This window comes from Heteronotia binoei, chromosome 2 (genome assembly GCF_032191835.1).
Source record: "Heteronotia binoei isolate CCM8104 ecotype False Entrance Well chromosome 2, APGP_CSIRO_Hbin_v1, whole genome shotgun sequence".
In the NCBI taxonomy this organism is placed as follows: Eukaryota; Metazoa; Chordata; class Lepidosauria; order Squamata; family Gekkonidae; genus Heteronotia; species Heteronotia binoei.
The window spans coordinates 96,141,524-96,167,266 of NC_083224.1; the positions used below are offsets into that span (position 1 = coordinate 96,141,524).

Genomic DNA, 25,743 nt, shown 5'->3' on the forward strand with positions numbered 1-25,743 from the left:
CATGCTCTTTAACTTGTTCATAAATGATTTGGAGTTGAAAGTAAGCAGTGAAGTGGCCAAGTTTGCAGATGACACAAAATTGTTCAGGGTGGTGAGAACCAGAGAGGATTGTGAGGCACTCCAAAGGGATCTGTTGAGGCTGGGTGAGTGGGTGTCAACGTGGCAAATGAGGTTCAATGTGGCCAAGTGCAAAGTAATGCACATTGGAGCCAAGAATCCCAGCTACAAATACAAGTTGATGGGTTATGAACTGGCAGAGACTGACCAAGAGAGAGATCTTGGGGTCATGTAGATAACTCACTGAAAATGTCAAGACAGTGTGCGATTGCAATAAAAAAGGCCAACGCCATGCTGGGAATTATTAGGAAGGGAATTGAAAACAAATCACCCAGTATCATAATGCCCCTGTATATGGTGTAATCGATGGTGCGGTCTCATTTGGAATACTGTGTGCAATTCTGGTCACCGCACCTCAAAAAGGATATTATAGCATTGCAAAAAGTCCAGAAAAGGGCAACTAGAATGATTAAAGGTTTGGAACACTTTCCCTATGAAGAAAGGTTAAAACGCTTGGGGCTCTTTAGCTTGGAGAAACGTTGACTGCGGGGTGACATGATAGAGGTTTACAAGATTATGCATGGGATGGAGAAGGTAGAGAAAGAAGTACTTTTCTCCCTTTCTCACAATACAAGAACTCGTGGGCATTCAATGAAATTGCTGAGCAGTCGGGTTAGAACAGATAAAAGGAGGTACTTCTTCACCCAAAGGGTGATTAACATCTGGAATTCACTGCCACAAGAGGAGGTAGCAGCTACAAGCATAGCCAGCTTCAAGAGGGGGTTAGATAATAATAATAATAATAAAATTTTATTTAAGGCAGGCTCAGGGCGGCTTACAGGTATGGCAAAGCCATTGAACAATAAAACAGTTATACAATTCAATAAAATTACAATTTACCATTAAATTTTACATAATCTAAAACAATCTAAAAACAGTCTAAAATAATCTCTACATGCTGTTATCTCAGTTATTAGTATTAGTGATGGTGTGATGTTTATTTCAAGCTCCATCTTGAAAGGCTAGCCGGAAGAGGGTGGTTTTACACGCCCTTCGGAATTGGCTAAGGTCCGTAGGGCCCGCACCTCTTCCGGCTGCTGGTTCCACCATTGGGGTGCTTTTATAGAGAAGGCCTGTTCTCTAGTTATTTTTAGTTTGGCCTCCTTTGGCCCAGGTACTTCCAGGAGATTTTGTGAGCTGGATCGTAGTGCTCTCTGGGGAATATATGGAGAGAGGCGGTCCCTAAGGTAAACAGGTCCTCGGCCATATAGGACTTTAAAGGTAATAACCAGCACCTTGTAACGAACTCGGTACACAACTGGCAGCCAATGCAGCTCCCGCAGCCTAGCCTGCACACGTTCCCACTGGGGTAGGCCCAATAGCAGTCTGGCTGCTGCATTCTGCACTAGCTGCAGTTTCCGAGTTTGGCAGAGGGGCAGCCCCATGTAGAGGAGCAGAGGTCCATCAGTGGCTATTAGCCACAGTGTGTATATATATGTGTGTGTGTGTGTGTGTATAAATTGGCCACTGTGTGACACAGTGTTGGACTGGATGGGCCATTGGCCTGATCCAACATGGTTTCTCTTATGTTCTTATGAAATCTCCCCAAAAGAACATACTGCAAGGCACATGAAAGCTCATACCTTCAAGAACACTTCATGGGTCTAAAGTGCCAGTGGACTCCAGCTTTTCTCTCAAACACTGGGAGGGGGCAGGGAGAAGGAAGGAGAGGCAGCCCAGCTCCTCTCTGCATGACACAGCTACGTTGGGGGATGGAAGGAAACAAAACAAGGCTCAGACTTTGCAGCCTGTGTCAGTCTTCAAGCCTAGTTTTTCTCTGCACAACACAGAGATGTTGGGGGGATGGAAATAAGGAAAACAGAGCTCAGGCTTTGCAGCCTGTGTCAGTCTTCAAGCCTAGCTTTTATTTGCACAACACAGAGATGTTGGGGGATGGAAGGAAGCAAAATGGAGCTCAGGCTTTGCAGCTTGTGTCAGTCTTCAAGCCTAGTTTTTATCTGCACAACGTAGAGATGTTGGGGAATGGAAGGCAGGAAAACGGAGCTCAGACTTTGCAGCTTGTGTCAGTCTTCAAGCCTAGCTTTTATCTGCATAACACAGGGATGGGGGAAGGAAGGAAGAAAAATGGAGCTCATGCTTTGCTGGGGGTGAGGCTAGCTTTGGCTTTTCTTGTGACCTGGTATTGAGGCTTCCGTGGCCCGGTACCAGGTTGAGACCCTGCAAATGGGAAACGCTGATATAATGAATTCAATGCAAGGAAGAGGCAAGGTGGTAGTGGCCATAGCTCTTCATTGCAGTATAGCATAGTATAACACTGGGGAACTTGGCCAACAGGGCAACTTATATACATGCAGGGTCCCCATGCAAACACACTATTGGACCATTCAAACCAGCAGGGGACCCATGATTGGAGCAGGGCAGCAGGGATTTGGATCCTATTGTCCATTGTTCCCGAGTCCCCAAGCTCAGTCCTACAGGCACCAATGAGCCAGGCAAGAACACCATTAAATATACACAATCCAGGTCACATACACAACAGCCAGGCAACATACAAGTTCCAGTGTTGATGGAAATAAATATTGTTTCCTGTAAGAACCACACATTGTACCTTCTCTCTGTTTATTTAGCCTAGTTCTCATGAACAGAAGATGAAGAGGCAAACCTGTATCTCAGCCTTACTAGGCTGGAAACTTTCTCCTTGATACTTAGTTTTGTGAATGGAGAGTTTTTGATATATGGAAGAGCATTTGTTTATAGCAGTTGTTGTATGCAATTCAAAGTAATAATCTAGACATAAGACTAATCTCTATAGGTCTTTACCTCACCAGCTACCTTCCTTTATTCAAAATGGCTGTTCAAGCTCTTCTTCAGCTGTATACACTACACAGCCTTGCATAACTCCCTATTTTCATTCTGGTTCCCCTTAGGGCCTTCTCATTTTTTCACATTGGCTTCTACAGAGCTTCTCACATTCAGCAGACAGATGCAGTACCATCCTATACACAGTTATTCCAAGTGCTCTCACTTGAACATACTACCTGCCACTGTAACAAAGAGATTGCTGCTTCAGCACCATCATCACCAAACAACTTGTAAATCCAACAGGTCTTTAACCCACCTTTTTTCTCCTACCTATTAGGCAATGCAATTCAAATCCTACTTACTACAGCAGGTGGGAGAAGTGTGGGTGAAGGGACAATTCACAGTGAGAAATGAGAGTTGTGTACTTTCTTGTTGCTTCTGAGCTCTTAGAGAAATAGGCAATGTCTCTGGATGCGTGCTTTGCAAATCTAGGGATATCCTGTCCTGCACAAACCAAAGTAAGTTAGTGGTTTGATTGAACATCATTCCTGTTGAAGATTTAGCTACAGAAAAAGTGCTCCTAAGGGTGAGATAGTCTGTCTAAACCTTTTTAATTGCATGAACAAGATGCTGAGTATTCCCAATTCTTTTAGGGTTTTTAAAAAGTCTGTATCCCTGGGAAGTTTATTGAGTTCCTGATCTGTGCCAAATTTCATGATGGGGGTAGGTAAAAATATTTGAGAAAGAAATGTCACATTCATTACCTAGCTTCTTCATTTTAAGCTGAACAATGGGAAAGATAGGTAGGATATTTCAAAAGACATCCCTAGAGTCATCTTGAAATGTATACAGTCCAGTAAACTCTGCATAGAATCTTCCAGAAATGGTGTTGGCAGAATATTTTCTAGACTGATCAGTGCTTTTGGTTATGCAACCTCCACTACACTGATCAATTTAGAATCAATACATTTAGTGCAGAACTCAAAGTCTCACAATCCTCTTCTACACACTTGATCTGCTACACTGAAGTTTTTTCCAGGTATCAGAGCTAATGTCAGCCACTTCAGTCTGAACGGGGCGGGGGGGGGGGGGGGGAGAAAGAGATTAATCATTCCATGATATGGCATGCAAGCACTGCACCAGAAACCATGTACTACAGAAAGAGTCTGATAGGAAAAACTTGTACTTAGGCACCCATCCATTCATCAGAACCATCCCCACCCTTCCCACCCATTTTTCCTCCTCATCCCAGACTCCCTTCTGTTTCTAGAATTCCTTTTCCTATCTACTTATTATTTTGAATCAAGTGTTCATGATTATTAATTTCACAAAAGAGAGATGCTGAGGTTGAAGTTTGCCTTGGAGCCACCCACATGAACTCTTTAGTGCAACTTGTGGTTACTCAACCAAGAAGGAAAAATACTCTGCATATGCATAAAAGTGTTATTCTTTGTATTGGTATTTTCACCCAGATATTTCAAGGCTGAGTCCTGGCATGCTAAACAGGTTTTGGGATATAATCTGTAGATTTCAGATGTGAGTGCTAAATCATCAGGAAGAGTAAGATCTAAGTCTATTTCACTAGTTGCTTCCTGAAATATTTTCAAGTGGAAATGGAGCCCACAATCATGGCAAGATCCTGTTTGCTCTTGTATGGTGAATTCCTTGATAGGGCCAACATCTCTCTGGGCTGAGCAAAACCTGCCCAAGTTTGGTTTGGCTGGGTGCCCAGTGCTAAATCCATCTCTAAACACAACAGGTGAGTCACACCTGGGTCATGTGTGTTAAATGAATGTGCATGTATATCTGTAACATTGTGTGTGTGTAACTTAACAAAATAAACAAGCTAACTGCTGTGCCTCTTGTGACTTCACCAGGGAAGCAACTGGTTCAATCTGTGCCCAGAGAAGCTGCAGTTTGAGTAATAATGGTACAGAAAGCAATTCTTTGAGAAGGCACCTTGGGGGCACAATGTATGATCTTCCCTTCCTGTTCTCTGGCAGACTCTAGGCTGATTTGCGTATTACAGCTCAAAAGCTAAAAAGGACTGTCCCAAAGGTACATAGAATGCTGATGATGATGTGACCTTGAGTCAGTCACCAGTTCTTGCAGAGCTATTCCTCTCAAGAGCAGTTTCTGTCAGAGCTGTCTCAGCTCCACCTATCTAACAGGGTGTTTGTTGGGAGGGGAAAGGAAAGGAGATTGTAAACTGCTCTGAGATTCCTTTGGGTAGTGAAGGGCAGAGTATAAATCCAGTCTCTTATTTTCCTTTCAGTGGGTCTGCTGTCCACACTTTGGGAAGCCCTGCATTTTAACAGTTTGTGGCTCTGTAGCCAACAAGCTGGGCACATTTTTGTAGGCCCCTGTAGCATATCGCGTTCGCAGAACGCAACCATTTCGTTATAACGCAACATAGAAACAGCGTTAGTCCGCGCCAGCAGCGGAGGCGCCTGGGGACACCCAGATGCCTCCGCGCAGAGCGCTGATCACCCACCTATCACCACCAGTGGCGGGAAATAGGCTGGCCAGGATTGGACTGGCCAGCCTGGAGGATGTTCCGGGCGATGTATATAAGCGGGGCCTGGCCCGCGTGCCCTCTCTCTTCATCTTGTAATGTACCCTGAATAAAGCATATTGCCCTACGCTCGTCTCTCAGCGTGGTACATTATAGTGGCGACGAGGATGGGATTCTAGCCCTGCAGACAACCGGGCTACTGAGGAGACTCACGGGCAACCGAGCGCTACATCGCTACATCGCTACGACCGCCGCTACTACCGCCACCATGGCCAGCCCAAGCGGGAACACCGGTCACATCGAAGCATTCAACACCACCAATCCCGAAGAATGGGAGTCCTATTCGGAAAGGGTTGATTGCTACCTGAGGGTGAATCGCATAACCGAGGACAGCATGAAGAGGGACGTTCTCCTGAGCGTCTGCGGGGCCGCCACCTTCGAGATCGCAAAGGGTCTCTCGGCCCCCGCCCGTCTCACGGAGAAGACCTACGTGGAGGTCGTCCGCCTCCTCACGGGACATTTCCTGCCACAGCCGTCGAGGGTGGCCCGTCGGTTCCTCTTCCACAAGAGGGACCAGGTCCAGGGAGAATCGGCCGCGGACTACCTGGCTGCCCTGCGACAGATCGCCGGGAGCTGCAACTTCCCGAACCTGGAAGAGACCCTGGCCGACCGGTTCGCCTGGGGCCTCCGCGACGAGAGGCTCCAGCAAAAGCTCTTCGCGAAGGAAGAGCTCACCCTCCAGGGCGCCTTCAGCGAAGCTGTGGCGTTTGAGAGGACCACCCGGACCTTCCCCAGGGCAAAGACCGAGGCCACCCACCACGAGGAGCTGGACCCCGACCACCAGGACGAAGGAGAAGCGTTCCAGATGCGCCGCACCACAGGACCAACCACCTGAGCTCCACAGCGCCCCCGAACGAGCGAACCAACGCACTAACGAACGAACGAAATGCGCCAGCTGCGGTGACCCCCACGACAGACGGGACTGCTAGTACCGGACCTGGGACTGCAGAAGCTGCGGGAAGACTGGCCACATAGCGCGGGCTTGCCAAGCCAAGTCCAACCGCCAGAGACCAACCACGCACCACGAGGCTGCCGAGTCCCACTCCACGGCCTCCACCACACTCCAGGTACTGAACTTGCCCTTTACCACCCCCAACAAGATCAAGATGGCGGTCCTCATAGAAGGAGCCCCATGCCTCATGGAGGTGGACTCAAGCTCCTCCATCTCCATAATCGCGGAGGAGACCCTGAGGAAGCTGTGCCCCCATCAGAGGGTACCGCTGCGGCTGGCAGATTTTATTTTATGGAACTTTCAGAAAAACCCGGTACAAATCGCGGGGTGGGCCAGGGTACAAGTGGAGCGGGGGTCTTTCAGGGGCCCGCTGGACATCCTGGTGGTCAAGCGACCGCTTACCACCCTGTTGGGCCTCGCATGGTTCGGCCCCTGGGGAATCCGCATAGAGGGGGTAGCGCAAACGGTCTCAGCCGGAGGGTTCGGGGAGGTGTGCAGAGAGTTCCCAGATGTATTTGACGGGTCGCTGGGTAGCTATAAGGGCCCGGCCATCTCCCTACCGCTCGACCCAACAGTCAGGCCGATCCGGCTCAAGGCGAGGAGGGTCCCCTTCGCCTTAAAGCCCAAATTTGAGGCAGAACTGGACCGCCTCATGGCTCAAGGGGTCCTGGAGCCGGTCGATTATGCCATGTGGGAGACCCCCATAGTGACTCCGGTCAAACCGAATGGGGAGGTGCGGATATGTGCAGACTACAAGTGCACAATAAATAAGGCACTCCAGGATAACCCCTACCCAGTGCCCGTAGTCAGCCACGTTTTGGCAGCCCTGGCGGGGTCAAAGATTTTCGGGAAGCTGGACTTGGCACAAGCCTACCAACAGCTCCCGGTGGATGCCAAAACGGCAGAGGCCCAGACTATAGTGACCCACAGGGGAGCCTTCAGGGTGCGTAGACTACAGTTTGGGGTCAGTGTGGCTCCGGGGATTTTCCAGAGTATAATGGATGCTCTCCTCAAAGGGATCCCCGGCGTCCAGCCCTTTTTCGACGACGTTTTAATCGCCGCCCCGGACCTCGCAGAGTTCAGCAACCGCCTCAGGGAGGTGCTCTGTTGTTTTCAAGCTGCTGGACTAAAAGTGAAGAGGGAGAAATGCTTGCTGGGAGTGCCGTGGGTGGAGTTCCTGGGCTTCGCAGTGGACACGGAGGGCATCCACCCGACCGAGGAAAAAAACCGGGCCATCGTTCAAGCCCCGGCTCCCACGTGTAAAGCAGAGCTACAGAGCTTCTTGGGGGTGCTCAATTTCTATCACACATTCATACCCCACAAAGCGGCCATTGCTGAACCCCTACACCAGCTACTGGACAAAAAAGCTCCTTGGGTGTGGGGCAAGCGACAAGCCGCCGCCTTCCAGGCAGTGAAGGACGTTCTGGTTTCCAATGCAGTGCTGCATCACTTCGATGAGTGCCTACCGGTAGTCCTGGCCTGCGACACATCGCCTTACGGGGTGGGCGCAGTCCTGGGGCACCAGCTACCGGACGGCCGGGAGGTACCGGTCGCTTACTACTCCCGCACCCTCACATCGGCGGAGCGTAATTACGCTCAAATAGACAAGGAGGCTCTGGCCATCGTAGCGGGGGTTCACAAATTTAACGATTATCTGTATGGGCGACGGTTCACAATAGCCACAGACCACAAACCATTCTTGGGTCTGCTGGCCCCGGACCGCCAAACCCCCCAAATCCTGTCCCAAAGGGTGTTGAGGTGGAATCAATTCCTCAACTCCTACACGTACACCTTGGTACACAGAGCGGGCAAAGCGATGGGCCACGCGGACGCGCTCAGCCGCTTGCCGCTTCCGGACACGGGCCCCGATCCAGCCCCAGCACACCATGTCATGTCAGTCGAGTCACTCCCAGACCAGCCACTCCACGCCGCAGAAGTGGCCAAGGCCACCGGGAAAAACAAGACTCTGGCAAGGGTTCTCGACTGGGTGGTGAGGGGGTGGCCGGAAGGGAACATGGGGGAAGAGTTCAAGCCCTATAAAATGAGAAGGGAGGAACTAGCAGCCCACAAGGGGTGCCTGCTATGGGGGAGCCGGGTGGTAGTCCCCCCCCCTCTACAGAAGCGGGTCCTGGAATCACTCCACGAAACACACCCCGGCATAGTTAGAATGAAGGCTTTAGCTAGGAGCTATATTTGGTGGCCTGGAATGGACGGGGAGATAGAGAACTGGGTCCGGAGATGCAGCGCGTGTCAGGAGTCGCGGCCGGACCCCCCCAGCGCCCCGGCCACATGGTGGGAAACCACAAGGAAACCCTGGTCCAGGCTCCACATAGACTTCGTGGGGCCATTCCAGGGGCAGATCTTCATAATCATAGTAGATGCATACACAAAATGGCTAGAGGTCATTCCTGTGGGGTCCACCTCTTCCGCAGCCGCTATCCGAGCCCTGCGCCGGGTCCTGTGCACCCACGGCATCCCAGACACCATAGTCTCAGATAACGGGGCAGCCTTCACCTCGGGGGAATTCCAGGCGTTCCTCCAGAGGTACCTCATAAGACACATAAGGTCTGCCCCCTTCCACCCGGCCACCAACAGCCAGGTGGAGCGGATGGTCCGTACGACCAAAGAGGCCCTGGGCCGAATCGTGCAGGGCGATTGGGACCACAGATTAGCCACATTCCTCTTTGACAACAGGGTCATCCCAAACCCAGTCACCGGGGTTAGCCCGGCAGAGCTCCTCATGGGGCGCAAGCTCACAACAAGGTTGGACCGGCTGCACCCCGACTGAGCCTCTGACGTGCGAGGGTCCCCAGAGGTCAGAGACGCCGCTAGGGGGTTCTTCGCTGGGGATCCAGTATTCGGCCGCAACTACGCCACGGGACCGGAGTGGCTAGCGGGGCGGGTACTACGGGTCGTGGGATCCCGCCACTACGAGGTGTCCACCAAGGGGGGCCAGATCCTACGCAGGCACATCGACCAGATGCGCCGCCGGACCCTACCAGAGGTACCCACTGAAGCGGAAGAGGAGGCAGGGTCCGGAGAGCCACCAACGACCACTGCAGCAGCACCGATTCTGCCCCCACCAGCAGAGGCGAACCAACCCCCCGAACCAGCCCTGCAGCCCACTGACGCTCCAGCCCCCGGAGAAACCCCGGAAGCCAAAGCCACCCCGGCACCGCAAGCAACCCCAAGGCGTTCAACACGGGAGCGCCGGCCTCCCGCCTACCTCCGGGATTATGTACATCAATTAAGGGGGGAGGAGTGTAGCATATCGCGTTCGCAGAACGCAACTATTTCGTTATAACGAAACCATTTCGTTATAACGCAACATAGAAACAGCGTTAGTCCGCGCCAGCAGCGGAGGCACCTGGGGACACCCAGATGCCTCCGTGCAGAGCGCTGATCACCCGCCTATCACCACCAGTGGCAGGAAATAGGCTGGCCAGGATTGGACTGGCCAGCCTGGAGGATGTTCCGGGCGATGTATATAAGCGAGGCCCGGCCCGCGTGCCCTCTCTCTCCATCTTGTAATGTACCCTGAATAAAGCATGTTGCCCTACGCTCATCTCTCAGCGTGGTACATTATAGCCCCTGCTGGTTTTCTCCAGGACCTAAGTCCTTTTAGCAAATCAGAAACCATGTAGGCTGAATACATGGAGTGGGCAGGGGGGATGCACTGTCCCTACCCTGGACCTTCACATTCCATGCTTCTACATTCAAAAAGTAGGCTGTTTACATATGATCATGAAGAGTGACATCTCCATACTTCATCCTGCAGTTTCTGACTGTTAAAAAGGTTGCATTTACAAGTTTGTAATGGTGTGTGTGTTGTGGTGAACAGCAGGTCTCTAAACATTTTTTTTTTGCCTTCAGGTCACAGCTGAGTTATGGTGACCCTGTAGGGTTTTCAAGGCAAGAGACATTCAGAGGTGGTTTGCCACTGCTTGCCTCTGCATCTCAAACCTGAACTTCCTTGGTGGTCTCTTATTCAAATACTAACCAGGGCCAACCCTGCTTAGCTTCTATGAAGATGAGATAGGGCTAATGTGGCCTTGGGTGTACTCCAATAGTTAAAAAAAAAGAATTCCAAGAAACAACTAGCATTTTTCAGATATTCCACAGATCTCTCTTTAGTCTCATCGTTTTTAAGTAGGGTTGCCAACTCTAGATGGGAAAATTCTTAAAAATTTTGGGGTGGGGTCTAGGATTGCCAAGTCTAATTCAGAAAATATCTGGGGACTTGGGGTGGAGCCAGGAGACTTTGGAGGTGGAGCCAGGAGACTTTGGGTGGAGCCAGACTTTCCCATTCCCGAAAGAAATACATAAAAATACAGCAGTGCAATTCACCTAAATAGTCATCATTTCCTCATCCCCCAATAGCTGCAATTCTAGTAATTGAAAGTGTAAACACACAAAAAGCAGCTAAAATCCACAGAGTTTGCAAGCTCACATTTTTGTGATCTCATTGGGGCTTTACTCACAGGAACTGCTGTTCTTCAGACTAACACTGGCAAATAAAAAGAGAGAGAGGTGGAGTTTTCCTCCATCCCATAAACAGGTTCCTATACAAAGATTCTGAAAACAATGCAAAACAAGCACAGACGCACACACACACACTCTTACTGGCTCTGGTTCCTCTACAAAGACTTCTGAAAAGTACAGGGGCTGTGTGTGCTCTCTCTCTCTCACACACACACACACACTTACTGGCTCTGGTTTCTCCACAAGAACATCTGAAAAGTACAGGGGCTATGCTGCTCTTTTTCACACACACACACACACACACTTACTTGCTCTGAAATGAAAGCCAAACAAACTGAGGGACTGTGCTCACATGAGGCTCTGCTGCTGATCCGTCCCCATGAAGTACTTCCTGCTTTCTGCCAAAAATTTAAAGGCACACACACACATTTTAAAAGCAGACCTGTTTGCAGGCTTCTAAACCTTCTGGAGATCTAGAGATACATGGTGGCTGTGGGGCCCAGGCTTTCCCCCCCCTCCTGCTGGTCAGCTGGCTGGGGGCAGATTGGAGCCTGTAAAACCAGGGGATCCCCCACTGGGACCTGGGGATTGGGAAGCCTAGTGGGGTCCACAGGAGGGAATGGAGGGGAATCTCTGTGGGGTACAATACCATACAGGGAATGGAGGGATCTCTGTGGGGTACAATACCATACAGTCCACCCTTCAAAGCAGCCATTTTACTCCTGGGGAACTGATCTCTGGAGGTCACTGGTAATTTTGGGTGATTGCCAGATCCCACATGGAGATTAGCAAATCCAAGTTTTCCACAGTTTGAAAAGACTGACTCAATGTTGATGCTTCTCTTAGCCCACTGTGGATATAAATAATCACTTTCCTTAAGAACTATGGGAATTGTGTCAGGGAGAGGTGAAAGAACCATTTCTACTTCTAGTTCTTTCTTCCTTTAGTGCTAACAGGGACTATGAAGCTCATCTGAAGGTTTCTTCTCTTCAGTGGGGCAAAGTCATCCAGACTGGTTAGGTCATGCCTCCTCTCACTCCAGGCAGGGCTATGCAAATTTGCATAGACTGTATTGGCTCAGAGCATTGCTGACTCTCCAGTCTCCATAACCGATATCGCGTCAGATTTTTAAAATTTTTATTATCATCATCATCATCATCCACCTCTTTGCATTTTAAGCTGCGCCTTGCCAAAGGCGCGAGCCTTTGGCGAGAGCTAAAGGGCTCTTGGCCTGTGGCTCTTTGCCTGGGGGCTCCCTAAGGACCAGGAACCCAGATCCCTGATTTCCTTGTTCTCCAAATAAGGTAAGTTCCCAATAAGGTAAGTTGAGGTAAGGTAAGTTGACCCTCCAGAAGGGAAGCCACTTAAACAAACAGCATTTAAAGAGGACTGTATATTTTTATTTATATATATATATATATATATATATATATAATGAAGATAGAATGCCAGCAGGGGGTTGGGGGCTTTCCAGTGTTTTGCTCTGAGTGTCACATGTATGACTATCTGTCCAAAGGACAGAAGTCTTGGGTGTGTGCTCAATGCAAGGAGCTCCTGGTCCTCAGGGAACGAGTTCGTACCCTTGAGGCCGAGGTGACTGCCCTGGAGAAGCAGAGACGGTCAGTTAGGCACTTGGGGAAGACTCTTGGGGGCGTATTAGATGAGCCCCCCTCTGAACGTAGCAGCCCCATTGCTGCCAGAGAGCGTGAGGGTCAAAAGGGAACAGGGCACTGGGCTGAGGACAAGGGGAATGCGCCCTTAGAAGGGACCTCTTCTTCGGTTGGTGAGCGGGTATCCTTTCGAGCCAAGGAACCATCCCTGAGCAGGGGGAGGGGGGGGGGGTTTGGTAGTAGGTGATTCGATCCTTAGGCAAGTAGACAGCTGGGTGGCGAAACCGCGTACTGACCATATGGTGACTTGCCTGCCTGGTGCGAAGGTAGCGGACATTACGCGTGTAGTAGATACACTGATAGACAGTGCTGGGGAGGAGCCTGTGGTCGTGGTGCATGTTGGCACCAACGATGTGGGGAAATGCAGTCGTGAGGTCCTGGAGGAAAAATTTAGGCTGCTAGGCGGGAGACTTAAGGCCAGGACCTCCAAGGTAGCCTTCTCGGAAGTGCTACCTGTTCCACGTGCAGGGCAGGAGAGACAGGCACAAATTAGAAGTCTCAATGTGTGGATGAGACGATGGTGTAAGAGGAAGGGTTTAAGTTTGTTAGGCACTGGGATGCTTTCTGGAACAAGCGGGAGCTGTACAAAAGAGACGGTCTCCACTTGTCCCCGGATGGAACCAGGCTGCTGGCGCTTAAAATCAAAAAGGTGGCAGAGCAGTTTTTAAACTGAATCTTGGGGGAAAGCCGACAGGAGATGAAATGTCTCTGGTTCGGGAGGACTCGTCTCAAAGAGATGAAGGGTTAGCTGCTATTTTTCTACCAGGTAATGGACCAGAGTTGTCCACTGTGAAGGTGACAAACAATATGGACTGTCTGCCAGAGTCTCGAGGCGGCAGGAGGAAGGTGGCGGGCCTAGCTCGCCTGGGAAATTATAGATGTTTGTATGCAAATGCTAGAAGTGTCCGAAGTAAAATTGGTGAATTGGAATGTTTAGTGTTGGGAGAAAACATAGACATTGTGGGAATTTCAGAAACTTGGTGGAATGAGGAGAATCAGTGGGACACGGTGATTCCTGGATATAAGCTATATCGGAAGGATAGGGAGGGAAGGGTTGGAGGTGGGGTGGCTCTGTATGTCAGAGAGGATATACGGTCCAGTAAGACTGAGATCAGAGAATTAGATTCACTTTTAGAAATGCTTTGGGTTGAAATAGAGGGCCCAAAAGGAAATTTAACTATGGGAGTTTGTTATCGCCCACCAAATCAAAAGAGAGAGGACGATTATAATATGATGGAAGGCTTAAAGATAGCAGCTAAACGTAAAAACTGTCGTAATAGGTGATTTTAACTACCCGCAGATTGATTGGGTCAATATGTGTTCTGGTTGAGAGAAAGAGATTGAGTTTCTTGATGCTCTCAATGACTGTGCTATGGAGCCGATGGTCTCAGAACCTACCAGGGGTGGGGCGATCCTGGATTTGGTCCTAAGTAATGCCCAAGACTTGGTGAGAGATGTAAAAGTGATTGCGTCGCTTGGGAGCAGTGACCATAATGTTATTGATTTCACCGTTTGTATAAATAGGGAGTTCTCCAAAAAGACCGCCACAACCACGTTTAACTTTAAAAGGGGTAAATACACTGAGATGAGGAGGCATGTGAGGAGGAAACTGAAAGGAAAGGCACATACGGTCAAAACCCTTGGGGAAGCTTGGATGCTATTTAAAACTATAATCCTAGAAGCTCAGATAAAATACATACCACAAGTTAGGAAAGGCACAAACAGGCATAAGAAAAGGCCTGCATGGTTAACAAACAAAGTAATGGAAGCTGTAAAAGGTAAGAAGGACTCCTTTAAGCGGTGGAAAACCAGTCCAAGTGAGATTAGTAAAAGGGAACACAAGCTGTGGCAAATCAAATGCAAGACTGTGATCAGGCAGGCAAAAAGGGACTATGAGGAGCATATTGCAAAAAACATAAAGACCAACAATAAAACTTTCTTCAAATATATTAGAAGTAGGAAACCAGCCAGGGAGGCAGTGGGGCCCTTGGATGACCATGGGGTAAAAGGATTACTGAAGGAGGATAGGGAAATGGCTGAGAAGCTAAATGAATTTTTTGCCTCCGTCTTCACTGTGGAAGATGAGAACTTTTTGCCCGCCCCAGAACCACTGATTTTGGAAGGGGTATTGAAAGACCTGAGTCAGATTGAGGTGACAAAAGAGGAGGTCCTACAACTGATAGACAAATTAAAAATTAATAAGTCACCGGGTCCGGATGGCATACATCCGAGAGTTCTGAAAGAACTCAAAGTTGAACTTGTGGATCTTCTAGCAAAAATCTGTAATCTTTCATTGAAATCTGCCTCCGTTCCTGAGGACTGGAAGGTAGCAAATGTCACCCCCATCTTTAAAAAGGGTTCCAGAGGAGACCCGGGAAATTACAGGCCAGTCAGTCTGACTTCAATACCGGGAAAGTTGGTAGAAACCATTATCAAGGACAGAATGAGTAGGCACATTGATGAACACGGGTTATTGAGGAAGACTCAGCATGGGTTCTGCAAGGGAAGATCTTGCCTCACTAACCTGTTACATTTCTTTGAGGGGGTGAACAAACATGTGGACAAAGGAGACCCGATAGATGTTGTTTACCTTGACTTCCAGAAAGGTTTTGATAAAGTTCCTCATCAAAGGCTCCTTAGAAAGCTTGAGAGTCATGGAGTAAAAGGACAGGTCCTCTTGTGGATCAAAAACTGGCTGAGTAATAGGAAGCAGAGAGTGAGTATAAATGGGCAGTCTTCGCAGTGGAGGACGGTAAGCAGTGGGGTGCCGCAGGGCTCGGTACTGGGTCCCATGCTCTTTAACTTGTTCATAAATGATTTAGAGTTGGGAGTGAGCAGTGAAGTGGCCAAGTTTGCGGATGACACTAAATTGTTCAGGGTGGTGAGAACCAGAGAGGATTGTGAGGAACTCCAAAGGGATCTGTTGAGGCTGGGTGAGTGGGCATCAACGTGGCAGATGCGGTTCAATGTGGCCAAGTGCAAAGTAATGCACATTGGAGCCAAGAATCCCAGCTACAAATTCAAGTTGATGGGGTGTGAACTGGCAGAGACTGACCAAGAGAGAGATCTTGGGGTCGTGGTAGATAACTCACTGAAAATGTCAAGACAGTGTGCGTTTGCAATAAAAAAGGCCAACGCCATGCTGGGAATTATTAGGAAGGTAATTGAAAACAAATCAGCAAGTATCATAATGCCCCTGTATAAATCGATGGTGCGGTCTCATTTGGAGTACTGTGTGCAGTTCTGGTCGCCGCACCTCAAAAAGGATATTATAGCACTGGAGAAAGTCCAGAGAAGGGCAACTAGAATGATTAAAGGGCTGGAGCACTTTCCCTATGAAGAAAGGTTGAAACGCTTGGGACTCTTTAGCTTGGAGAAACGTCGACTGCGGGGTGACATGATAGAGGTTTACAAGATAATGCATGGGATGGAGAAAGTAGAGAAAGAAGTACTTTTCTCCCTTTCTCACAATACAAGAACTCGTGGGCATTTGATGAAACTGCTGAGCAGACAGGTTAAAACGGATAAAAGGAAGTACTTCTTCACCCAAAGGGTGATTAACATGTAGAATTCACTGCCACAGGAGGTGGTGGCGGCCACAAGTATAGCCACCTTCAAGAAGGGTTTAGATAAAACTATGGAGCACAGGTCCATCAGTGGCTATTAGCCACAGTGTATGTGTGTATATAAAATTTTTTGCCACTGTGTGACACAGAGTGTTGGACTTGATGGGCCGTTGGCCTGATCCAACATGGCTTCTCTTATGTTCTTATCATCATCATCATCATTATTATTTTGCTATGGGATGTGGATGACTTTGTCCTACTGGACAGAAGAAACCTTCAGATAAACTCAAATGTTTTGTTCTTCTTCAGTGGAGGAAGTTATCCAAGCTGGTTATATGCCCAAGCTACAATCTGGGTGGGATCCTCATTTTTATTTTTATTCTGTTCCACCACAACTATGTCACATATCCTTCTACCAGATGAAGTTTCCACAGATTTTAACTGGTTCAACCTATAGTGTCTCACACAGGTATAAAAGGTATACCAGGTTGCAGTTCTACATCTTTCTTCCATCAGAGTCTCAGTGGAAAATGTCGCTGATGATGCCACAGATCTGATGGAGTAGGCCGTAACATCCTTCGGAGATCTCAGGTCTTGCACTTCATATGGTTTTCAGATACATGGCTTGATCCATAAGGCAATGGTGGATTTTGAGAGCATTTTACTTAGAGACTGTGAGCTGTGAGACACAGGTAGAAAATCCTTTAGTCTAATCTAGTCTTGAAACAAATATGCAGAACCTTGTGCATTTCTAACTTGTGCAAGCCTCTCCCTTTGAGATGAGATGGCACAGGCCAATAGAAGGATAGTAGCAATTCTTGGTTAAAATGATAAGGTGAAAATAAACTTTGGAACAAAGGAAGAACCCAGTCTGAGTACCACTGAGACCCTGTGAAATATACACAATTCGTTCCTGGTCAATAAAGCCCTTAATTCAGAAATTCTTCTTGCAGAAGTCATCTCTGCAAGAAAAAAGATGTCTTCCAAGAAGGAAACTTTAAATTCTAACAATTTGAAAGACTCATATGGCAGTTTGTTCAAGGCCTGTAACACTTTAGAAAGGTCCCAGTAGGAAACCTATGCCTAGTGGGAGGTTCCTTTATGGTTCCTTTGAGGAAGCATCTAATGTGCCTACGAGAAGAAAAAAATTATGCAATCTTTTGTGGTCCAACTTAGCGGCTAGTGCTTCAACCTGGCTTTTAAGATATCTGGTCTTGGAACTTGATTCCAACCTTTGTGTAGAAAAGGAATGATGTCTTTGTAAATAGATTTCAGTGGATCCAGCTTTTAGTACTGGCCCGCTTTTGAATGTCAGCCATGTATGATTATAGAGATGACTGGAAGCAGATTTTCTGGACTGCACCATGATGTCAGCTGCTTAACTTAGAAGGCCCAGTCCTTCTAAATCCACCTGTTCAACTGGAGCTGTCAACTGGAGTCAGATAGGGTCCAGGTGGCAAACTGATTGTTGTACAAGGAGAGCCCATCTGCTTGGCAATCTTCATGGCAGAGATACTGACATCATCACTAGTTCTGAGACCAGAAGGGGCTTTTGACACCTTGTTCATGCTTATGGTGATCAGTGTGGTTGGAGGGAAGGCGTACAGCAGACCCCTGGGTCAATGGCAAGTGTGTGCATCCTTGCCCTCTGCCCTGGGATCATAGAAACTGGTCAGAAACCCAGCAACTTAATTTTTGTTTTATGTTATAAAAAGATCCAAGATAGGGATCACAAAACAAAGTGTGATTTTGCCAGAAGATCTTTTTAAGACTCCATTCTCTTGAATCTAAATCACATGAAAACATGAAGCTTCTTATACTGAATCAGACAATTGGTCCATCAAGGTCAGTATTGTCTACTCATACTGGCAGCAGGTCTCCAGGGTCTCAAGTGGAGGTCTTTCACATCATTTAAAATCTGGTCCTTTTAAATGGGATTGAATTTGGGACCTTCTGCATGCCAAGTAGATGCTCTACTGAGCCATGGCCCCTCCTCTTCCTGCTCAACCAGTTGGCTAGGAGGTTTGTAAAACCTTATAGGTGTTCCACTTTCAGAATCTACCAAAATTTATCCCTGCCCAATCAAACAGGAATTTGGACTCCTGGAGGAGCAGTTTGGTCTAGTGGTTAGGTATGTGGGCTCTTATCTGGGAGAACCAGGTTTGATTCCCCATTCCTCCACTTGCAGCTGCTGGAATGGCCTTGGGTTAGCCATAGCTATCCCAGGAGTTGTCCTTGAAAGGGCAGCTGCTGTGAGAGCCCTCTCAGCCCCACCCACCTCACAGGGTGTCTGTTGTGGGGGGAGAAGATATAGGAGACTGTAAGCCATGAAAATCATGCTGTTTTGGGATCTCATACCAACACAAATTACTAATATTACTAATATTATCATTCCAGCAGACCCAAGTTTAATCTTACTTAATCACTGGTCTAACCTAACATTACCAGCTTTAAAGAAATCTCTTGTTACTAAGCCCCTATCAGCAGCGAAAACAATTATCACACAGTTATGGAAAGGTACCTCTAATTTATCCCTTGAAGCATGGCTTTCCAAAATTTGGGACCATATAGTAATGGATAAAATTTCAGCAAGTTTAAACCAAACTGACCCATACTAGGCATACTCCAATTTTTTAGCAATCTGGCTTCCAGTTCTTGAGAAGCTTGATTCTGATCATCTTTATATAAACTCTATAAAGAGACATATGACTCATAAAAATTTATTGTTATTTTAATCAACCTATGTGAACAGTGTTAAATGTTCACAGCGTTGGTGTCTGACTCCTTGTTAAATTAATTTTCGTTATTTTGTATTGGGGGGTGTTATTTTATTTGGGGGGGAACCATTATTTTTATTTCCAATTTTATTTCTATTATTCCACATGCAAATATTCCCAAAATTATTCAACTTGAAGATATAACAATTGTATTACTATTATTATAATGTTGTCAGCTTTTCCTATCTTATGCTAGTTTGATCTCTCTTACTTTGATTTTGTATTTCTTACTTATTAATAAAGATATATTTTTTAAAAAGAGAGAGACTGTAAGCTACTTTGAGTCTCTGCTTCAGAGAGAAGGGCGGGGTATAAATCTGCAGTTTTTTTCTACTTCTTCCATGTTGTGTGCACCACCTTCCAGTTGATGTGCATCTCTGTCCCTTCTGGATGATGGAGAGTACCCAATGGTCAGTCATAGACTCCATCCAGATGTGAGGAAACTGCTGGAGTCTTCATTTTGTTGGTTCCTGTACTGTTTGTTAGGAGGGAACTGTCTCTGCTGAAATCTGGACCTATAGCTGAAAGGCGCAAGAGCTCATTAAATCCTTTTTCTCCCTTTTTAAAAAAGTGGATAAATCTGAATTAGACAGAGTCCACTTTCCAAAGCTTCAGTCATAGTTTCCTACTAGCCACCATATTGGTAGCCTGTGTTCTGGCACAGAACTACATGGCCTCTTGGGATGTACCTGCTGCAAAACTTGCAGCCCTTTTAATCTTTAGGATGGATCTCTTAAGTGTCAGGGTGTCGGGTTCCTGAAGGAGGTTATCAGCCCAAACAGTGATAGCCCTGGCTAAATTTGAGAGCACAGCAGGGGGCTCTGATTGTCATAGAGGCTGTTTCATGGGATTCCTTAGGGATGTATCAGCCACAGCAGCAGCAGCCACTGAATCCTTAAATGTGTTGTCCCCATCCTTAGACAAAACTGCTCCTAAATGCAAGACTATATGACTGAAGCATCCAGGAGAGGAGCCTGAGGTCTTCCATGTTGCCTGCTGGAAGGGCAAAGACCCTTTTTTTTAAAGTATGTAGTAAAGTGCCTGTGACGGAAAGCAATGGGTTAACCATAAACTGAAGATGCACAGGGCTGCGTCAGGTGACCTGAGGGTGGGGGCAAAGTGCTCGGAGCTCTCAGGGAGGGAAAGTAGTTGAGTGAGAGAAACTGCTGAGGCAGGGGTTCAGTCAAGTTGATGTCTGACAGAGTGGAGACCTGTCCGAGAAGTCTGTCAGTGGGGACCTGACAGAGACTGAGAGGGTCAGTTCGAGCCTGCCAGAGAGGCTGAGAGGGCAGCTGATCCTGTGAAGGAGCTTGAGGCGGAGACGGGGAAGTCTTCCAGACACTGCAAGCTCGACAAAATCAGCCAAGAGGGCTGTGTGTGTGTGAGTCAGTTAAGACCGGAATGGTCACAAACACCTAGAGACAACTCTGAAGATCTAGTGAGGTGGTTGAGGGAGTGAATGTGGGTCTGAGACACCAAGAAGGGCTGAGAGGAGAGACTCCAGTCGAGGGGTGAGACTAGACACATCAATCCCAAGAGGCCCGACCTTGGCTAGAGGTGGAGAGTGAGTTATAGGGAAACTGTGAACTGTGTAACTGTGAAAGACTCAAAAGACAAAGTGAATGTAAAACTTGAAACAACTGAGCAACGTATTAGCCTGTGTACATATCTCCCATATCCCCAGTTTAAGACTTTGTGTTACAATAAATCTGTGGTTTAAGTTATAGTTCTCAAGAGCCTATATTTTGTGGGAAGAACAAACAAAGCCGCTGTGGTCCCATCAAATAAACAAGTAAAATACCCCGAAGAGACTGAAATAAAGAGATCCGGTGAGGCCGTGAGGCAGGCGCTGCTATAATTGGTTGCCAGCGTCGGGATTTCGAAGGAACACCCCAAAATAAGTGTCACTAAGACACACAGAGAGTAGAGGGACACTGCAGTAAAGGAATCAAGACAGATTTGTGGATAATTCCTGTCAGAAATGGCTCCTCCTAAGAGAACTACCACAGCCATGGGGGATGGGCAGACACAAGAAGAGATTCCTGAGGAGAATCCCAGTCAGAGCATAGAGGCTATGAAAATACAGTTGGAATTGGCCAGAATAGAGGCAGAAAAAGAAATTCAGATGGCCAAGATTCAAGCAGAAAGAGAAAACAGAGAAAGGGAAGCAGAAAGAGAGAAAGAATTGCAGATGGCTAAGCTGGAATCAGAGAGAGAGGAGAGAGAACACAGAGAAAGGGAAGCAGAAAGAGAAAAAGGAATGGAAATGGCTAGGCTGGAATCAGAGAGAGAGAACATGAGGAAAAAATGTACAGGTTGAAACTCGAGGAGATTCAGGGAAGGCCAGAATTTCAACGTGATACTAGAAGTGAAAGGCGCCTCACAGTAGAACAAAAGAAATTCCCCAAGTACCAAAAAGGGGATGATGTAGAAGCTTTTTTGTTTAATTTTGAAAGAACCTGTAAAGATTTAAGAGTTGCTGATGAGGACAGAATGATTTATTTGAGACCTCAGATCTGTGGAGAGTTGAGTGAAATATACTCTGAACTGAGGGACGAAGAAACTTCAGATTATCAATTGTATAAGGAAAGGGTCAGAGTCCGTTTTGGCTTAACAGCAGAGCAAAGCAGGAAAAAATTTAGAGAAATCAGAAGAAAGCCTGGAGAAACATACTCTCAACTAGGTTGTCGGTTAGACAGAGCCCTTAACAGATGGGTTGAAGGGAGTAAAGTTTCCACATTTGAAGACCTGAAAAATTTAGTGGGCTTGGAACAGTTTTATAACCAAGTCCCCTCTCAGTATAGGTGGGTTCTGAGAGACAAGAAATTGAAAACAGTAGAAGAAGCAGCTGTGATTCTAGATGAGATTGAATCAGATCTAGGGAGATCAATGTGGACTGCTCCAACTAAAAAACCCCGAGTCTGGAACTCTCCAGAGAAGTCTGGGGCGGGTAACAACAACCCTGCAAAGTGGTACAGTCCACCTCCATACAGAAAGACTCAGGCTGCTTGTTTCCAATGTGGGGGAATAGGGCACTATGCCAGAACTTGCCCAGAAAAAGGAAAAAAGACCCCACCAGCTAAGACAGTTAAAATGGTGCAGGGTCAACAGAAAGAAGTAGAAACAAACCCCTCACTTCCAGAGAACACACCACCAAAAAGACCCACTAGTGTTCTGAAAGTGTGGAAGGTACAGGAAAGCTTGGATGAGGAGTATACTGAGACTTTGACAGTAAATGACAAGGAAGTCAAGGCTTATAGGGACACAGGGGCGCATGTTACCCTAATACAGCCAGAATTAGTAAAAAGTCATCAGTATTTGCCTGGGAAATCTTACACCATAAAAGGCATTAAAGGACCTACATTTGAAGTGGCCCTAGCAGAAGTTCCTGTCAAGTATAGAGAGTTCCAAGGTGATTGGATTGTGGGAGTCCTGAGTGACATAGGAACATCGCTTTTATTGGGCAATGATTTAGCTGCTGAGTTAAAGAGACAGCAAGCTAATCCTGTAAACATTGTTACAAGAAGCAGGCCAGAGGCAGCACCTGAGGTGTGTGTACAGCAACCAGCAGAAGAAGAGGAAACAATGTTGCAGACCATCCCTGCTGCAGAATTCCTCAGAGAGCAGCAACAAGATGACAGCCTGAAGGAACTATGGCAGAGAACTGGGGAGATGACGGAAGAAGAATGGGAGAGCATGTTTGGCTCTTTGGAACCCTCTGAGGTGGCCCAACCAGTGAGCAGAGGACACAGCCAAGCAACAGAGCAAGAAATCGTCCAGTCCAGCAAGCCTCTTCGATCAGAGTCGTCAGTTGGCATGTGTGCTCCTTTGTCATCCTCTCCCAAGACAACTAATGGAACTGTTGTCCAAGCTAGGAAACCAACCGTGCAAGTTTTGAGCAGTATAGCTTCCCCATCTACATACCAGCTATGCATCACCACTTGTGAAACAGAACTGCAGCGGCTCATTCAGCAGACGCAAGAACAATGCACCGCCGGAAGAATTGCCAAGCAGATGATGGAGACTGCAGACAACATGAGAAGATCGCGGCGACAGCAGAAGCAGTGGTATTACTCCAAATCCAGAGACAGAGAGTTCAAGCCAGGAGACAGAGTACTGGTTTTGAAGCCCAGGAAGAAGAACAAGTTAGATGTGGCCTGGGAGCGACCTTATACCATCGCCCATAAGGTCTCCAATGTGAACTATGTAGTGAACTTAAGTGAAGATGGTGAACAATGTAAAGTGGTCCATGTAAACATGTTAAAACCTTATTTTGATAGGGGTAATTTGGTTTTAATTACTAAGAAGGGAGTGAGTGCGGGAACTGAATTGTCGGGTTGGGGGAAAATATCCCAGGAAGATACCATTAATGAGGTTCAGTTCACCCCTTCTCTTAATGGAGAACAAAGAGGCCAATTACAAACAATATTGGGAAGGTACAAAGCAATTTTTTCAGATGTACCAGGTAAGACAAACCTAGCGTGTCACAAGATTGACACAGGGGATTCGAGGCCTGTGGCACTCCAACCATATAGAGTGACCGGCCCGAATGCCAAGTATGTACAGCAGGAGGTAGAAGAAATGTTGAAATTGGGTTTGATTGTACCATCAGAAAGTCCGTGGGCCTCACCTGTAGTCCTAGTACCCAAACCGGACAAAACCATGAGGTTTTGTGTGGACTACAGAAGACTGAATAAGATCACAGTACCGGATGTGTATCCAATGCCTCGCATAGATGAGTTGGTCGAGACAATTGGAGCTGCCAATTTTATTACCACCTTAGATTTGACGAAAGGTTATTGGCAGGTAGCTATGGATCCTAAAGATCAGCAGAAAACAGCTTTTGTAACCAAAGAGGGATTCTTTGAGTTTACTGTATTACCATTTGGGTTAAGGAACACTCCCTCCACGTTCCAAAGATTAATTGATAAGATGGAGTTTACAGCTCCAAGATTACAACTTTGACATACGGCATATCCCTGGTAAGCAAAATGTGATTGCAGATGCACTGTCAAGAAGAATGTAAATTTCGAAAAGTCTGTATAACTGATGTAGAATGTATATAATTTTGAAGTTGGTGTTATAACAAAATTGTAAAGTTATAACGTAGTGTAACCCAAGCAAGTGTGCCCATGTCCCATTGCTCAGCAAAAGGCTGAGACCTTTCGCCTTGCGCAATGTCTCAGAAGGGGGAGGGACATGTGACGGAAAGCAATGGGTTAACCATAAACTGAAGACGCACAGGGCTGCGTCAGGTGACCTGAGGGTGGGGGCAAAGTGCTCGGAGCTCTCAGGGAGGGAAAGTAGTTGAGTGAGAGAAACTGCTGAGGCAGGGGTTCAGTCAAGTTGATGTCTGACAGAGTGGAGGCCTGTCCGAGAAGTCTGTCAGTGGGGACCTGACAGAGACTGAGAGGGTCAGTTCGAGCCTGCCAGAGAGGCTGAGAGGGCAGCTGATCCTGTGAAGGAGCTTGAGGCGGAGACGGGGAAGTCTTCAGACACTGCAAGCTCGACAAAATCAGCCAAGAGGGCTGTGTGTGTGTGAGTCAGTTAAGACCGGAACGGTCACAAACACCTAGAGACAACTCTGAAGATCTAGTGAGGTGGTTGAGGGAGTGAATGTGGGTCTGAGACACCAAGAAGGGCTGAGAGGAGAGACTCCAGTCGAGGGGTGAGACTAGACACATCAATCCCAAGAGGCCAGACCTTGGCTAGAGGTGGAGAGTGAGTTATAGGGAAACTGTGAACTGTGTAACTGTGAAAGACTCAAAAGACAAAGTGAATGTAAAACTTGAAACAACTGAGCAACGTATTAGCCTGTGTACATATCTCCCATATCCCCAGTTTAAGACTTTGTGTTACAATAAATCTGTGGTTTAAGTTATAGTTCTCAAGAGCCTATATTTTGTGGGAAGAACAAACAAAGCCGCTGTGGTCCCATCAAATAAACAAGTAAAATACCCCGAAGAGACTGAAATAAAGAGATCCGGTGAGGCCGTGAGGCAGGCGCTGCTATAGTGCCACACTGCCTTTAGCACATAATCAAGAAATTCAGGGAATGAACAAACTGAGGACCCTTCATATCAGGGGTGTCGAATTCATTTGTTATGAGGGCCAAGGAAGGAAAAGTCCCCTGTGCAAGCACCAGTTGTTTCCGACTCTGGGGTGACATTGCTTTATGAGGGCCAAATCTGACATAAATGAGACCTTGTCATGCCGGGCCATGTTGTGCCAGGTCATGTTGGACTGGGCAATGTGTGTCCCTATTTAAGATTAGGTAGCAGAAATATAAACTTTACAAAGAACACAGACAAACCCTAAAACATGCTTAAAACATTAGCACATTGATCTTAAAGGCGCTTTCTTTATATTTCTCTCATGGGACCCAGGGAACTGGCCAAAGGAAGCTCTGGCTCTTTCCTTCCTTCCCCAGGAGGGGGAGGAGCCTCAGCCAATAGAAGGAAGAGAGCTTGGCTCAGTAGCTCTGCTGTGCAATTGAGAGAGCCTGGCAAAGCAAGCTGTGATGCAGAAGGAAGCAGGAGAGAGAGAGAAGGAAGCAGATGACAGCCAGCTGCTTGGGGGCCTGATAGGACCCCACAAAAAACATTCTAGAATTCATGGTAAGTCCTAGAGCATCCCTGGCGCAAGTCCTAGAGCATCCCTGGTGTGATGTCCCTGGCGTGATGATGTCACTTCCGAGTGACATCATCACACCAGGGACGCACACGCCAATGGGGCTCTTTGGGGGCAGCCTGCTCCCTGCCAGCGGGTTGGGGCTTTCCAGAGAGAGCTTGGCAGCTCTAAGGAGAACTGTGGGATAGGGTTGCCAGGTCTGTGTTGGAAA

The 25,743-nt window shown here is 47.4% G+C and overlaps 1 protein-coding gene across 1 annotated transcript in view; it reads left to right on the top strand.

The window, feature by feature from the left end:
- Positions 1–9,387: 9,387 nt before the first annotated feature.
- The window catches only part of LOC132567334 (uncharacterized), a 30,573-nt gene continuing 14,217 nt past the window's right edge, over positions 9,388–25,743 (top strand). The window contains exon 1 of the mRNA XM_060233014.1: positions 9,388–9,645. Coding sequence (XP_060088997.1) covers positions 9,388–9,645 — 258 coding nt within the window. The remainder of the gene's footprint in view (positions 9,646–25,743) is intronic.